At 41.9% G+C, this 15,403-nt stretch overlaps 1 protein-coding gene across 3 annotated transcripts in view; it reads left to right on the forward strand.

The window, feature by feature from the left end:
* The window catches only part of LOC117507217 (phosphatidate phosphatase LPIN2-like), a 56,902-nt gene that overhangs the window by 10,037 nt on the left and 31,462 nt on the right, over positions 1-15,403 (forward strand). Inside the window, exon 1 of one of the 3 annotated variants that reach the window (XM_034167037.1) lies at positions 10,237-10,382. The exons of 1 other annotated variant lie outside the window; for it this stretch is intronic. In XM_034167037.1, coding sequence (XP_034022928.1) covers positions 10,323-10,382 — 60 coding nt within the window. In that variant the 5' untranslated portion in view covers positions 10,237-10,322. Of the gene's footprint in view, positions 1-10,236; positions 10,383-15,403 lie in introns of those variants that run through there. One more of the 3 variants, XM_034167035.1, reaches the window with a different exon arrangement.

A 15,403-nucleotide genomic window follows, 5' to 3' on the forward strand; every position in this document is an offset into this window, starting at 1 on the left:
GCAGGATTCACCGTGTGACAACGTTGTATTGTTGTTTCTGGGGCGGACAACACAACTTCATATCCAGTGCGTTTAGCTTGTGTTAAGACAAAACGTTGACTGGTTAGCAGGGCATGTAACTGATGCGACGTGTACAACGTTACTGCATGTCCCATGATTATGGATGATGCTTTTTGAAATGCAAAGGCAGCTGCTGCTAGACCCTGATAGCATGGTGGCAATCCTGTTTCAATGTTGTCAAGCTTTGTACTATAATAGGCCAATGGTTGTTTTCCTTCATTTGTTTCCTGCATTAGTACAGCACAAGCATATCCAGCTTTTTCAGTAACATACAAATGGAAAGGTTTCCCATAATCCGGGTTACCTAACGCGGGAGCAGATTGCATGTCTGTTTTCAGGGCCTCAAAAGCTCCCGTTGCCTCATCTGTCCAGACGAGGAGAGCTGCATTGCTTGTTTGCCCCACTGCTCTAATCATGGCACGCAAAGGTGCAGTTTTTATTGCATAATCACAAATCCACGGCCGACTGTACCCTGCCATCCCAAGGAATGAAAGCATCTGTCCCACTGTTTGGGGTTTGGGAGCCTTGATTATAGCCTCGACTTGGCTTGGGGCTATACATCGCGTGGTCCCACACAACTGTCTTCCCAAGTATTCTACTTGTTGTTTGCAGAACTGCAATTTGTCCTTACTTACTTTATGACCTCCATCTGCCAATGCATGCAATACAATTAATGAATCTTTTTCACACTGTTCTTGAGTCTCTGATGCAATAAGGAGATCATCCATATATTGCACCAATGTACTGGGTATGTCAAGGTGTTGTAAATCTTCAGCCAGGACTTTGTTAAAGATGGCTGGGGACAGGTTCAGTCCCTGAGGTAGCCGTGTATACGTTAGCTGTTGTCCCAGAAATGTGAATGCAAACAAATGTTGTGAGTCTGGGTGCACAGGCACACTGAAATAGGCTGAACACAGATCGATTACCGTGTACCATTTTGCTCCAGCAGGGATGCTTGATAGTATAGTATGCGGATCAGGTACTATAGGCGCATCCATTTCTATTATTGCATTGATAGGACGCAGATCATGTACCAGCCAATACTCTTTGGTATTGTTTTTAGGGATAGGGTAGATAGGAGTATTGCATGGGCTTGCAGTTTTTATTAAAACTCCAGCTGCCATTAGTCCCTTAATTACTGGTTTTATGCCTTCAATAGCCTGAGGTTTTAATGGATACTGCCTTTGGTGAGGCAGTTTTGCTCCCGGTTTTACTTTTATTTTTACTGGTAAGGCTGTTTTTACTAGTCCTACATCTGTTTTGCTTTTGGACCACACCACTGGTGGTATTTGCTCTAACAATTTCTCTTGTTGGGCCGATAACACCATCTGTCCCTCTGGTCTAGGATTGAGCTCCACTTTTTGAGCTATAGCCTCATCATTTACTTTTAAGTTAATTCGTACAAACTGCTGGTCTTTTGACAGATGTACTTGTGGACTTTCCATGTTTTGCCATTCTTCAACTTCTGAGGCTGTCTTTACCATTGGACCTAGGTCATGGGATTCGTACTTTTCTGAGACTAAAAGGGTCACATGAGGCGTGGCATTTGGCACTTGATACCATTGTTGTTCAGCCGAAGTTAGCTTGACAGAAGCTGCGGCCCCTTGGGGGCCTAAATAAATTTCTGTGGTGGTTATGTGAAACAGCCGTTGATTCATCAATGCATCCCAGCAGCATGCATAGTCAGCCTGTTCTTGTTTGGCATCGAACATCAGAGTGACATGTAAAGGTAAACTAGGTGTATATACTGCTTCATAGTGTTGTTCTGCCCAGGGCTTCCATTTTTCCCATTCCAGTTGAAGATTTGAATTTTCTGGTTGTAACTTCAGCCAGTATACCATGGGTTGCACAGGTCGGCCCTTGTTTTCCATGTCCATAAGGACCATAATGTTGGCGAGTGCTTCGTCAGGAAAGTGTATTTGCAGTCCTTGATGGGTACACACTATCTGGGTTTGTAGCTTACATAAAATGTCTCTTCCCAGCAAATTCACAGGTGTATTTTGTGAGTATAACAGGGGTGCTTCAATTGTTTTTCCTGCAATCGTTACAGGAAGTGGGCGTGTAAAAGGTATTATTTGAGTCTTCCCAGAGAAGCCGATGGTCTTAATTACAGACCCAGAGAGGGGGAGATGAGCGCCCATTTTCCCTATGCAAGAGTATGTTGCCCCTGTATCCACCATGAAAGGGAAATCTCTGTTTTGTATATTAACGGTGACGGTTGGCTCTTCCTTTGGTATCATCGAAATAGCCAATGCCACCGTTTCCCCCTCTGTCTTCTCTAGGCCCCCCTATTGCCAATAGGCAGAGGGTCCAACCCAAGGTCGGGCCGGACAATTTCTCATTCGATGTCCAGGTTGTCCACAGCTCCAACACTCATTAGAGGGTTGATCCCCTATTGGGGGTGTTGGTCCCATAGGCGGTCCCGCTTGACTGTTCCTGGGAGCTGAGTTCTGGAATCTGCTTCCAAATGAAGGTTGGCGAGATCCTCTTCGCCACCCTCCTCTTTGACCTTGAAAGTTCCGTGACTCTCCTCTCCACCCATGACTGTAGGTGGGTCCATTTCCGGGTGTGCCAGTGCTATGGTAGTGATAGTGATGCTCCACTGGTGCTGAGACTTCTCCTGTAGGAGTGCTTCCTGCTGCTCCTTGGGGGCTCTGTGTGGCTGTTACCACAGGTGCCTGTATGGTGGCAGCAGTGTTTGCCGTAAGGCCTGTGCTTGCCAACTCAGAAGGAACAGGGGTCATCATTGGTGCCTGGGTCTTTGTTTTTTCTTTCTTGACTTTGGTTAGCTCTCCCAACTGCATCTGCACCAATTTTTTCGTCAGGGATTTTGCTGCATCTTCTTCTTTTTGTTTTTCCTTCTTGTAGATTTCAAGATGGTGACAAATATGCTCAGAGTATAAAGCCCAATTCATTTTTGATAGTCCCACGACTCCATCTAGGGCTTTCTGAACCTCATCTGGTAGAGCCTTTTTTACAGTTATTTTAAACAGGATTTCAGTTGCTGGAGAATGGTTCCATGCATTTCCTGTTTCCTCCGCCCATCTCTTCTGGAATTGGTGCAGGAACTTCTTTGGGCACTCTTCAGGTGTCCACTCCTCATCATCCAATTTAGAGGGATCCAAGACCTCAGGGTACTTTCTTCTCAGTCCTTCCCACATGGAGTTTCTATAGCGATTAAAGGGGACTTCATCATGTTGATTAGTGCCCATCATTTGTGTTAGTCCAACCTTTCCTGCTAATTCTTCAGTGTCATGTTTTCCCATGACATGCATTAGCAAGGCTTTTATGTCACCTAAAGACAAGGTTACCCCTGCAGTGCCTTCTTCTAAGGCAGTTATCCATCTCCCAACTCCTTGGGTGATGTCTGGCAGCCTGTTGGCCAGCCCCACCATGTCTGTCCAGCTCCATGGGGTATACACATGATGACCATTTCTGACCACCAATGGGCATATGAGGTCTTCGTCCTCCTCTTCTTCTGTGGGGGCTCCATACTGTCTTCCAGATCGAGTGCGACTGACTGGTTCCAGGCAGTCCATCCAGTTGGTTATATTCTGTTCTAAAGCCGCTATGTCTTTGGCTACACATTGTTGTCTTTGCCTGAGTCGGGCTTCTTTTGCACTCTCAATGACGATCTCACCAGAAATTTTTCGGGTGGGTGGCTCTATAATGTGATTCCCTTGATTGGGCGTCGATTGTTGTAATATTCTTCTTTCCTCGGCGTCCCTATGTCTTTGTATTCTTTCCTTTGCTAGCCGAAGCTGCTCAGCTAGTTCTTCATTATCTCTTCTGGCCAGATCCAGTGTGTCACAGAAGCTCTTGTGCCACTCTTCGGAGCCTCTATAGCCTGTGAAGGTCCAGTCGGCTGACTTATGGTGGGAGGGGACGGTTTTCAGTGGACCTCGATGTGCAGGCGGAGCCTTCAGGTCTCTCTCTTTATCCTCGTCTGCCTCCGTGTCACTGTTATTTGTGGGCCCCCCCTGCTGGTTGTGGTGAGCGACCACTTACTTTCGGACTTGGAGACCTTGTATGATCCATTTGACAGACTGAGGACCTGTCTCCTTGTGGCTCTCGAGCTTTTAGTGTCAGTGTGAATTTGCCCTCCACATCCATGCCTTGGTCCTCTTCACGAGTTCCTAATACAAATTGTCCAGCTGTCTTTCCCATATCATGACGTTTATATGGGGGTGGCTCTGCTTCCCAGCTCGGTGCACTGGCTTTAGTGTTTTTGGATCTTTCCTCTGTCATTTTTTCTCTTTTCTGCTGTAGCCTCTGCGCTTCCTGCTTGAACAAGGCCAAAACTTCTTTTTCTTCAGTGCGTTTTTTGTTGTTATTCACGTTCTTCTGCTAATCTTTAATTTCTTTTTTCTGTATTTCTACCGCAACTGCTTCACACATCACCGGATCAAATGATCCCTCCAAAGGCCATTGCCTGCCCCCATATGACCTTTTGTGCCACTTTTTCATACATTGGTTGGCCTTAGTGCGTTTTCCTGGATATTTTCTTAGTACTAAGTCTAGCGGGGTACTTTCCCGACCTTGACCTTGAGAGTTACCCATGTAACCCTGACGAACAGTATGTGAGATGTTTCTATGGTGCTCTGGTAGTCCCTCAGGGGCTGTCCTGATCCAGACCAATAACTTGCTGGCTGTAACACCTGTTTTGTATTTTAAACCCTTAAAAGGATTAAATTTCCAACTGTTATGCCCGTCTTCTTTTTCTTTAACTAAATACGAAAATTTACCTGTTTCCCACCGAACCTTCCTTAGGACCACAGTCAGAGTCAACCTAGGAAACAGTTCTTCACCTGGATCGGTTGGTAGTGTTACTAAATGATTTAATGGTATGCTAATTTCTTTATTAGGATCAGCACAAAGCAGCTCCAGCCACGGGGTTAAACCCTGATGCCACAGACGTCTTATCAGCAGCTCCCAATTAATTAGAGGGAATTGTTCTTTCTTTTGCTTCAGATTGATTACCTTAGTAATCTGCCATAATTTCTGATTGATCTCTTGTTCGTCCTGCCAATGTTCTGCTCCTACCCTGTCAAAATAGGTCCTTTCCAGCCAAAAATGTGTCCTGATTCCCTGGGTTTCGATGTCTCCGTCAGTCAAGTAATGTTCTGGGAGTAGTATTTCATCATCACTTAAGTCTCCCATCAATGACTGTCCCAAGCATTGATCAGTCTGTCAGCTTTTTCACTATAATCTAAGCTTTATCTCTTTTGATTTATAACCAATTTTATTTATTTAATCCTCTTACAACCCTAACACTTCCTAATGTTTTTGCTCCCGACTTTCTATTTTCCTTCTAATTTTTTAACTTTCTGCTTCTTGTCTTTTTCTGCTATGTTTGTTTATTAGTTTTCTTTCTTTGAAATAATATCTACCTTCTCTGTATTTACATAGCAGTCTTTTCTCCTGTCTTTTTCTTCACTGTCTCTGTTTCACACTTTCCTCTCTGCCTGTCATGCACCTCCCAAGTCCTTCTGTTGGGTCTAAACGCCTCCTCCTCGTACTCTTTCACATTAATCTTGTATGTCAGCCAGCCTGCAAGCCCTCACAGCTTTGCCTGCAACTCCCCGCTCTCCCACACACCAATCTTCAAAAGCTTTATACACAAAAATTATTAAAAACAACTTTCTATATATCTCTATCTAGACCTCTGCCACTTTTCACTCCGCGGCTTTAAACAACCTTTTTAATCACTTAACACCAATGTGTTCTGTTTAAATATGTATCTCTTCTTCACGTTAGACAGCTTCTCCGGCGCTGCCAGCAACTTCATATATATTTTTTTTTTTTTTTACAAGCCCTCTTTGAGCGTACAATATTTCATTTACTTCTACGCCTTACCACGCCTCGCGTGCGTATCCTGTGCTTAATATATTTTTTCACAAGCTCTTCTCTGAGCATACAATATTTCATTTATTTCTACGCCTTACCGCGCCTCGCGTGCGTATCCTGTGCCTTTCTGCACTTTCTTCTACTTTTTTTTTTTTCACTTACTGAGCTCCTCGTGAGCTTAATGTGCCTTTGCACTGAAAATACTCTCTCTTTCTTTTCTTATAAAAAACTCATATTACTGTGTACTTAATTACTTATTCTTCTCCCACGCCCCACAAGCGTGTATTTGGTGCCTTACTGCACTATTTTCTGCTTCATTAATTCTCATGTATTCTGCACTAACTCTCTATTTATTTATTTATTTATTTGTTTTATAGTTTTTCTCTTTTCTTAAAAAATGACGTCCTTTATTGAGCTCTTTTACTTACTGTCAGCTGTGCTACTTTGCACTTTTCTCTTTAAATCTCTTTATCACGTACGGTATTTCTACTGCGCCCCCTCAGGCGCTTATCTTGTGCTTCCTCTGCACGTATTCTCTGTTAAACTCTTTTTCTCACTTATTTCACTTCAGTCTCTGTTAAACTCTTTAAATAACCTTGTATTACCTTGTATCTATTTGTCAGTATACTCCCCTAAATTAACCCCTACAGCGCATGCTATCAGCCGGCACGTTAGTAACGAATTTCAACACCAATTATTCCCCAAGCATCCAGGTTAGTTCTCCACGCACTCTTTTCCGCACCAGAGTTCATGAACATTCCTGACCTTTCACTCACACACACCTTCTGAGCATTTTATCTACAAGGCCTGATAATTTTCAATCTTATCTTTTTTTGTCTTTTATCAATTTTCTTAGTCCAGGTTCTTTTGGGTAAGAGGCAATTAAAAAATATCACCTGTCAACTTGGGCGGAAATCCCGACTCACTCCTCCAGATCGTGCAGAAGTTATAAAAGGTTTCTGCTTACCTTTTAGTCGTGATCACTGTTATTTACGGTCTGGAGGGATGAGCTGGACTGCCCCAGGCTGCCGGAATGCCCCTGGACCCTCCTGAAGCTGGCTCGCCAAGTTCTGACATGGCTCGTCTTTAGTCTTCTCGGGATGATGTCTTTTAGATAACACAAACTAATTGCAAGTGATATGCTAGAAAAGGACACAACACTTTCTAGAATAATTCAGCCTTAAGCAAGATAAAATGCACAGAGTTTTTAAGTTTATTTAAGCCTTCGACACAGAGCTTAGACAAACTGAGTCCTCTAGAGAGACTGAATATGACAACCGCGCTCATCTATTTATTGGAGACCCGCGGGCATCGCTCCTCCATCGACTTTTTTTTATTTATTTCATTCCCAAGACATGGTTTTCTATTGGAAGCGTCCTCTAGTGAACCCTAAGCAGGTGTTAGGCCATTATTTCAATGTGACAAACGCTCCCATTAAAACGTGAAGGATTTACAACTGATTTTTTTAAAAGACCTTCAGCCACAGGTGCAGCTGGCCTGAGGCCCCCCCCGCACGTGGCCTCAGCCACAGGTGCAGCTGGCCCGAGGCCCCTGCACGTGGCCTGCGGGAAAGCACCTAAAAGGCCTTGGAAAGCCCCTGACAGACTGAATGACTAATAGAGCCCTTTTTTGGGGTTGAACACCTGCTAGTTCAACCAGAGGACATACAGTTCAGATCAGGACACTTGATAGTTCATCATAGTTCAAATAAGGACCTAAAAATTCTTCTACATAAGAAACCGACATTTATTTTTTTTTTTAACTATATGGATTTGAATGACGTGCGATTACACCAATCATGTTTGAACCCTCGTGCGCATGCGTGAGTTTTTTCATGCATCGGTGACGTCATTTCCCTGTGGGCAGGCCTTGAGTGAGATGTGGTCCCGCCCTCTCGGCTGAATTCCTTTGTTTCACACGCTGCTCGAGACGGCACGCGTTGCTTTATCAAAATTTTTTCTGGACCTGTGAGGAATATCTGAGTGGACACTATTCGAGAAATTAAGCTGGTTTTCGGTGAAAACGGCTGATGAGAGATTATGGGGTATTTCTGTCGCTGTAAGGACTTCCCACGGAGCGGAACGTCGCGCAGCGCTTTCAGGCGCCGTCGTCGGCCTGTTTCGAGCTGAAAACATCCTAATTTAAGGCTTAATTCACCCAGGACGTCGTGAGAGAACAGAGAAGATTCAGAAGAGGCCGGCATGAGGACTTTATGCGGACATTCCACTGTTTAAGGACATTTTGTAATGAAAGACGTGCGCGCAAATTCGCCGAGTCGTTTCCGTGATGACTCGGCGAATCTGTGTGCGCCGCGACAGGAAAAACACATCTGTGTTGAAAACCATTTGTAAAATTCAGGCGGCTTTTGATGGCTTTCAACAAGTGAGTATCTGAGAAATTGTTTAACAGCTTGAGCATGTTCCAACTTGCCCGTTAATGTTTCCAACGGAGGTGTTTTTCCTGTCGCGACCCCCCCGCGGTCAGGTCCGGCCCGACATGTGACTCTGCCCGCACGTTCTTTCATTACAAAATGTCCGTTAACAATGGAATGTCCGAATAAACTCCTCATGCTGACTTCTTCTAAAAGTTCTCTGTTCTCTGACGACTTCCTGGGTCAACAGAGCCTGAAATGTGGAAGTTTTCAACTTGAAATGGCGAGATGCTGCCGCCTCGAAGCGCAGATCACCGTCAGGCGCCGTGGGCCGTCCTTACAGCGACACTACCAGACCAAAATCTCTCATCAGCCGTTAAAATTTTTACCGAAAACCAGCTGAATTTATAGAATGGTGTCCACTCAGTTGTGCCTTACAGTTTTGAAAAAATTTTGATCAAACAAAGCAGCAGTCTCTGAGCCATTCCTAAACAATGAAAAAATCGACGAGAGGGTGGGCGACTCCTCACTCAAAGACTGCCCACAGGTGAATGACGTAACCGACAGGCGTGAAAAAACTCTCGCATGCCCACGAGGGTTCAAGCATGTCTGACGTAATCACACGTGATTCAAATCCATATGGTTTTTGAAAAAAATAATAAGGTCGGATACTTTTCTAATAGACCTCGTATATATATATATTTGCTAAAAAAAATAATGAAAATGTTTGTAATGATTTTCCATCTTCTTTCTAATTTTTACATACATATATTTTGTATTTGCACATCACTGTTAGTTTTCCACAACTATCATCTTTGTTGTTATTGGTACATTTGTACCAAATGTTTTTCGTACATGTGTTTTAGTTTCCTATGTTTTTGCTCTTCCACCTTAAGACATACAGCTGATTTGGCAGTTTCACTTATATATCACTCAGAATAGAGCAGAAAAAAAAATGCATGACTAAACATGCCAAACATTGTCTGCTTCTAATTTCTCAAATGTGACAGATTTAAATCAGTAAATACTTTTTTGGGACACTACAGCTCACCAGTGAAAGTATAAAGACATGTTTCATTATGTTCTGATGTTTGAGAAAATAAATGTTCATTGCTTTAATAAATCAGTCATGGATTGATGATGCAATTATTTAAATCATAGTTTGTTGCATCCAAACTCTAAATCAGAATAGTTTTTAAAAAGTGACATGCTAGATTAAAGTATTTTTTTTAGATTGGATACCAATCAGTGGTGAGTAGCTTCAACAACCACAATCACTGTTTGATAAAATTCTTATGTGTTGGCCTACCTTTATGTCCTGCCTGTCTTTGTGAACAGCCATGTTTGTGATAATCTTTGAAATGTGTTAGTTACTTGCCTTAGCTTCACCACATAAGTTGTATAGGTTCATGATGGTTTTTCCCGTGCTAATACAGGATGACTGCTGAAGAGTCCAGAGAGCTGTAGTTAAACCCAGAAAGTGTCTGGGTGATCAGTTTCTCTGTGTGCGTTGTATTGCTGAGCATATTTGAATAGCCTGTCCAGCCCTTTCAGAAAGTGCTGGTCTAGCTGTCATGTGCAGGCCAAGAGGGGAAGTATGAATTCAATGTGACAAGAGGGTGTGCATGTGCTTGTAAAAGTGAGGACGATAGAGGAAGAATCAGTGTGGGACTGAATATACCAGGACTCTCTCATACTTTGGTGTATTTTGCTTCCGAGCTCAAAGAGAATACTGCAGTACTGCCTTCCATAACAAACAAATATCAAATGGCAAGTCTTGTTTACTAGTCAAAATAATATACTGTACAGAGATTTTTTTATTTTATTTAATTTTTATCTGTTTTTGCTACTTTGCGGGTGTTACCAAAATGTGGCAACTAACATAGAGCGAGCACATGGGAGGATTAAGTCACCTTCATGAAGGGAGTAAGATACGATTTTGAATTAAAAGACCTGTTCCTTTGGGGTCAATGGAAAAGTTTCTAAATACTTGGCATTTTTCCTGAGTTTCTGTGTTGTGGAGAAACCTTCACACTGGTGTCATATGGCAGAAGGGAGCTCAAGGGAGCACAGTGTTGTGGAGCATCTTCATTCTTCACTGTGGGTAAGATGTGCGATTGATACTTTGGGCTTTTGGAGACATTTGTTGATTTCTGTAGTTGTGTGTGAAACTGAACTTCATGAATTCAGAACATCTCTAATGTCATGTAATTGGTGAGTCAAAAGTTACGCTATCTGTATTGTACTTGTAGTAATGCCTGTGTAGGCGGACACTCTTTTACTCACCTTTATCTCTGTGTCTGTGTGTTTGTACTTGTCTTGGCAAGATATCTTAAGAATGCCTTATCCAAGTTTGATCAAACTTGACAGATGCATTGGATGTATCGATAGGGAACAAGTGATTTTACCTAGGTTAGACTCAGTCAATGATTGAGGTCAGTGGTTATAGTCAAATTCTTGGATACATGCTAATCTACAACCCCTGGCAAAAATTATGGAATCACCGGCCTCGGAGGATGTTCATTCAGTTGTTTAATTTTGTAGAAAAAAAGCAGATCACAGACATGACACAAAACTAAAGTCATTTCAAATGGCAACTTTCTGGCTTTAAGAAACACTATAAGAAATCAAGAAAACAAATTGCGGCAGTCAGTAACGGTTACTTTTCTAGACCAAGCAGAGGGAAAAAAATATGGAATCACTCAATTCTGAGGAAAAAATTATGGAATCATGAAAAACAAAAGAACGCTCCAACACATCACTAGTATTTTGTTGCACCACCTCTGGCTTTTATAACAGCTTACAGTCTCTGAGGCATGGACTTAATGAGTGACAAACAGTACTCTTCATCAATCTGGCTCCAACTTTCTCTGATTGCTGTTGTCAGATCAGCTTTGCAGGTTGGAGCCTTGTCATGGACCATTTTCTTCAAGTACCACCAACAATTTTCAATTGGATTAAGATCCGGACTATTTGCAGGCCATGACATTGACCCTGTGTGTCTTTTTGCAAGGAATGTTTTCACAGTTTTTGCTCTATGGCAAGATGCATTATCATCTTGAAAAATGATTTCTTCATCCCCAAACATCCTTTCAATTGATGGGATAAGAAAAGTGTCCAAAATATCAACATAAACTTGTGCATTTATTGACGATGTAATGACAGCCATCTCCCCAGTGCCTTTACCTGACATGCAGCACCATATCATCAATGACTGTGGAAATTTACATGTTCTCTTCAGGCAGTCATCTTTATAAATCTCATTGGAACGGCACCAAACAAAAGTTCCAGCATCATCACCTTGCCCAATGCAGATTCGAGATTCATCGCTGAATATGACTTTCATCCAGTCATCCACAGTCCACGATTGCTTTTCCTTAGCCCATTGTAACCTTGTTTTTTCTGTTTAGGTGTTAGTGATGGCTTTCGTTTAGCTTTTCTGTATGTAAATCCCATTTCCTTTAGGCGGTTTCTTACAGTTCGGTCACAGACGTTGACTCCAGTTTCCTCCCATTCGTTCCTCATTTGTTGTGCATTTTCGATTTTTGAGACATATTGCTTTAAGTTTTCTGTCTTGACGCTTTGATGTCTTCCTTGGTCTACCAGTATGTTTGCCTTTAACAACCTTCCCATGTTGTTTGTATTTGGTCCAGAGTTTAGACACAGCTGACTGTGAACAACCAACATCTTTTGCAACATTGCGTGATGATTTACCCTCTTTTAAGAGTTTGATAATCCTCTCCTTTGTTTCAATTGACCTCTGTCATGTTGGAGCCGTGATTCATGTCAGCCAATGAAGCTCCTTTAAAATTGGGGAAATATGAGTCCTCCTGTTAGCTTGTGTCAGAATTCTCGCTGCAGAGTTCTGTACTAACTGCAGTCGACGCAACCCTCTTTTAAGAGTTTGATAATCCTCTCCTTTGTTGCAATTGACATCTCTCGTGTTGGAGCTGTGATTCATGTCAGTCCACTTGGTGCAACAGCTCTCCAAGGTGTGATCACTCCTTTTTAGATGCAGACTAATGAGCAGATCTGATTTGATGCAGGTGTTAGTTTTGGAGATGAAAATTTACAGGGTGATTCAATTTGTTACAATTGATTACAATTTGTTCATGTAAATGGGGAATCTTCTTCACAGACTAAAGTTAATTATGGAGTTCCACAAGGTTCTGTGCTAGGACCAATTTTATTCACTTTATACATGCTTCCCTTAGGCAGTATTATTAGACGGTATTGCTCAAATTTTCATTGTTACGCAGATGATACCCAGCTTTATCTATCCATGAAGCCAGAGGACACACACCAATTAGCTAAACTGCAGGATTGTCTTACAGACATAAAGACATGGATGACCTCTAATTTCCTGCTTTTAAACTCAGATAAAACTGAAGTTATTGTACTTGGCCCCACAAATCTTAGAAACATGGTGTCTAACCAGATCCTTACTGTGGATGGCATTACCCTGACCTCTAGTAATACTGTGAGAAATCTTGGAGTCATTTTTGATCAGGATATGTCATTCAAAGCGCATATTAAACTAATATGTAGGACTGCTTTTTTGCATTTACGCAATATCTCTAAAATCAGAAAGGTCTTGTCTCAGAGTGATGCTGAAAAACTAATTCATGCATTTATTTCCTCTAGGCTGGACTATTGTAATTCATTATCAGGTTGTCCTAAAAGTTCCCTAAAAAGCCTTCAGTTAATTCAAAATGCTGCAGCTAGAGTACTGACGGGGACTAGAAGGAGAGAGCATATCTCACCCATATTGGCCTCTCTTCATTGGCTTCCTGTTAATTCTAGAATAGAATTTAAAATTCTTCTTCTTACTTATAAGGTTTTGAATAATCAGGTCCCATCTTATCTTAGGGACCTCGTAGTACCATATCACCCCAATAGAGCGCTTCGCTCTCAGACTGCAGGCTTACTTGTAGTTCCTAGGGTTTGTAAGAGTAGAATGGGAGGCAGAGCCTTCAGCTTTCAGGCTCCTCTCCTGTGGAACCAGCTCCCAATTCAGATCAGGGAGACAGACACCCTCTCTACTTTTAAGATTAGGCTTAAAACTTTCCTTTTTGCTAAAGCTTATAGTTAGGGCTGGATCAGGTGACCCTGAACCATCCCTTAGTTATGCTGCTATAGACGTAGACTGCTGGGGGGTTCCCATGATGCACTGGTTTCTTTCTCTTTTTGCTCTGTATGCACCACTCTGCATTTAATCATTAGTGATCGATCTCTGCTCCCCTCCACAGCATATCTTTTTCCTGGTTCTCTCCCTCAGCCCCAACCAGTCCCAGCAGAAGACTGCCCCTCCCTGAGCCTGGTTCTGCTGGAGGTTTCTTCCTGTTAAAAGGGAGTTTTTCCTTCCCACTGTAGCCAAGTGCTTGCTCACAGGGGGTCATTTTGACCGTTGGGGTTTTACATAATTATTGTATGGCCTTGCCTTACAATATAAAGCGCCTTGGGGCAACTGTTTGTTGTGATTTGGCGCTATATAAAAAAATTGATTGATTGATTGATTCCATAATTTATTCCTCAGAATTGAGTGAGTCCATATTTTTTTTCCCTCTGCTTGGTCTAAAAAAGTAACCGTTACTAACTGCCACAATTTTTTTTTCCTGATTTCTTATAGTGTTTCTTAAAGCCAGAAAGTTGCCATTTGAAATTACTTTAGTTTTGTGTCATGTCTGTGATCTGCTTTTTTTCTACAAAATTAAACAACTGAATGAACATCCTCCGAGGCCGGTGATTCCATAATTATTGCCAGGGGTTGTATAAGAAAACTGGAAATTTTAAAGTAATTGATTCACAGGTGCATCTGACTAAGCTAACAAACAAAATTGGTTAACATAGTGCCTAAGATGGTTGAGGTACAGCTACCAAAGCTGCAGCATATGTATGATAAATGGGTCAGGAGCAAGGCTAACCAAATTTTGAACTGCGCTGATCACCCACTCTTTGGGGAGTTTAATTTACTCCCCTCAGGTCACCGTTTTAGACCACCTATGTTAAGAACTAGATGTGCCAGGGATTCTTTTATTCCTGCGGCTATAAGGAACCTGAATTCATTGGACTGACATCTCTTGAATCTTATTTATTTATTCCTGTCCATGTTTATTATGACAGATTTACCTGTGTCCTGTCCAATTGGATTCTGTCATTGGTTTTGGGGGAAGGAGTAGTTTTTATTGTTGTGTGCACAATGTTGTTGGCATCTGATGGTGCTCTTCTGTGTATGTGTCTTTGACATCCTGCTGCACAGTAAATTTCCTTTCCTAAGGATAAATAAAGTGAAACTTGAAACTTGACATTGTATCTTGAGACATCTCATGTGTAGAAGTCAGTTTAAATGAGTTGTGGCAACCTCAACTGAACATTATGAATGTCATAAATAAAAGGAAGTAACAGTTAGTTTACAGCTGTCCTAAGACAGATAAGTATTTCTAAATGAAAATCAAATCAAATTTATTAATTTATATAGCACCAATTCGTGACGGGGTTGCCTCAAGGCGTTTCACACAACACAACTTGAAAAAGCAGAACAAAATTAATTAAAATATTAAAAAGCACAATAAAAGAATAAAAACATAAAAAGTAAGAAGAATTAAAGAAAACACACATAATATAAAATACTAGTGATAAAACAGGGAAAAAAGATGTCTTCAATCTAGATTTAAAAATCTCGCCAGAGTCTGACTGCTGTATCTGTGCAGGGAGATCGTTCCACAGAGCCGGGGCACAATAAGAAAAAGCTCTGTGACCTGCAGAGTTTTTATTCACCCTAGGAAAACACAGCAGTCCTGCACCCTGCTAATGCAAGGCCCGAGCTGGTACATACGGCTTAACCAGGTCAGCCAGGTAGGTAGGTGCCAGTCCGTGAACAGTTTTATAGGCCAGTAACAGAACCTTCAAGTCAAAGAGTCCATCCAGCTGTCAGTCCATTAGTTTTTGTGTCATAGTTTGTCTGGAGAATTTATAACAGCCTAAGTAGAGAATTTGAATGAATTGTGACTCAAATGAGTCAAACCCTGTGAAATTGTGTTCTTGTTATTGTTACGACTCTGACCTGATTTGAGGACGTTTTGGTCTGTACTCTTATTTTGTTAATATTCTCAGATTGGAAATTTC

The sequence above is a fragment of the Thalassophryne amazonica genome, chromosome 3 (genome assembly GCF_902500255.1).
Source record: "Thalassophryne amazonica chromosome 3, fThaAma1.1, whole genome shotgun sequence".
NCBI classification, from domain to species: domain Eukaryota; kingdom Metazoa; phylum Chordata; class Actinopteri; order Batrachoidiformes; family Batrachoididae; genus Thalassophryne; species Thalassophryne amazonica.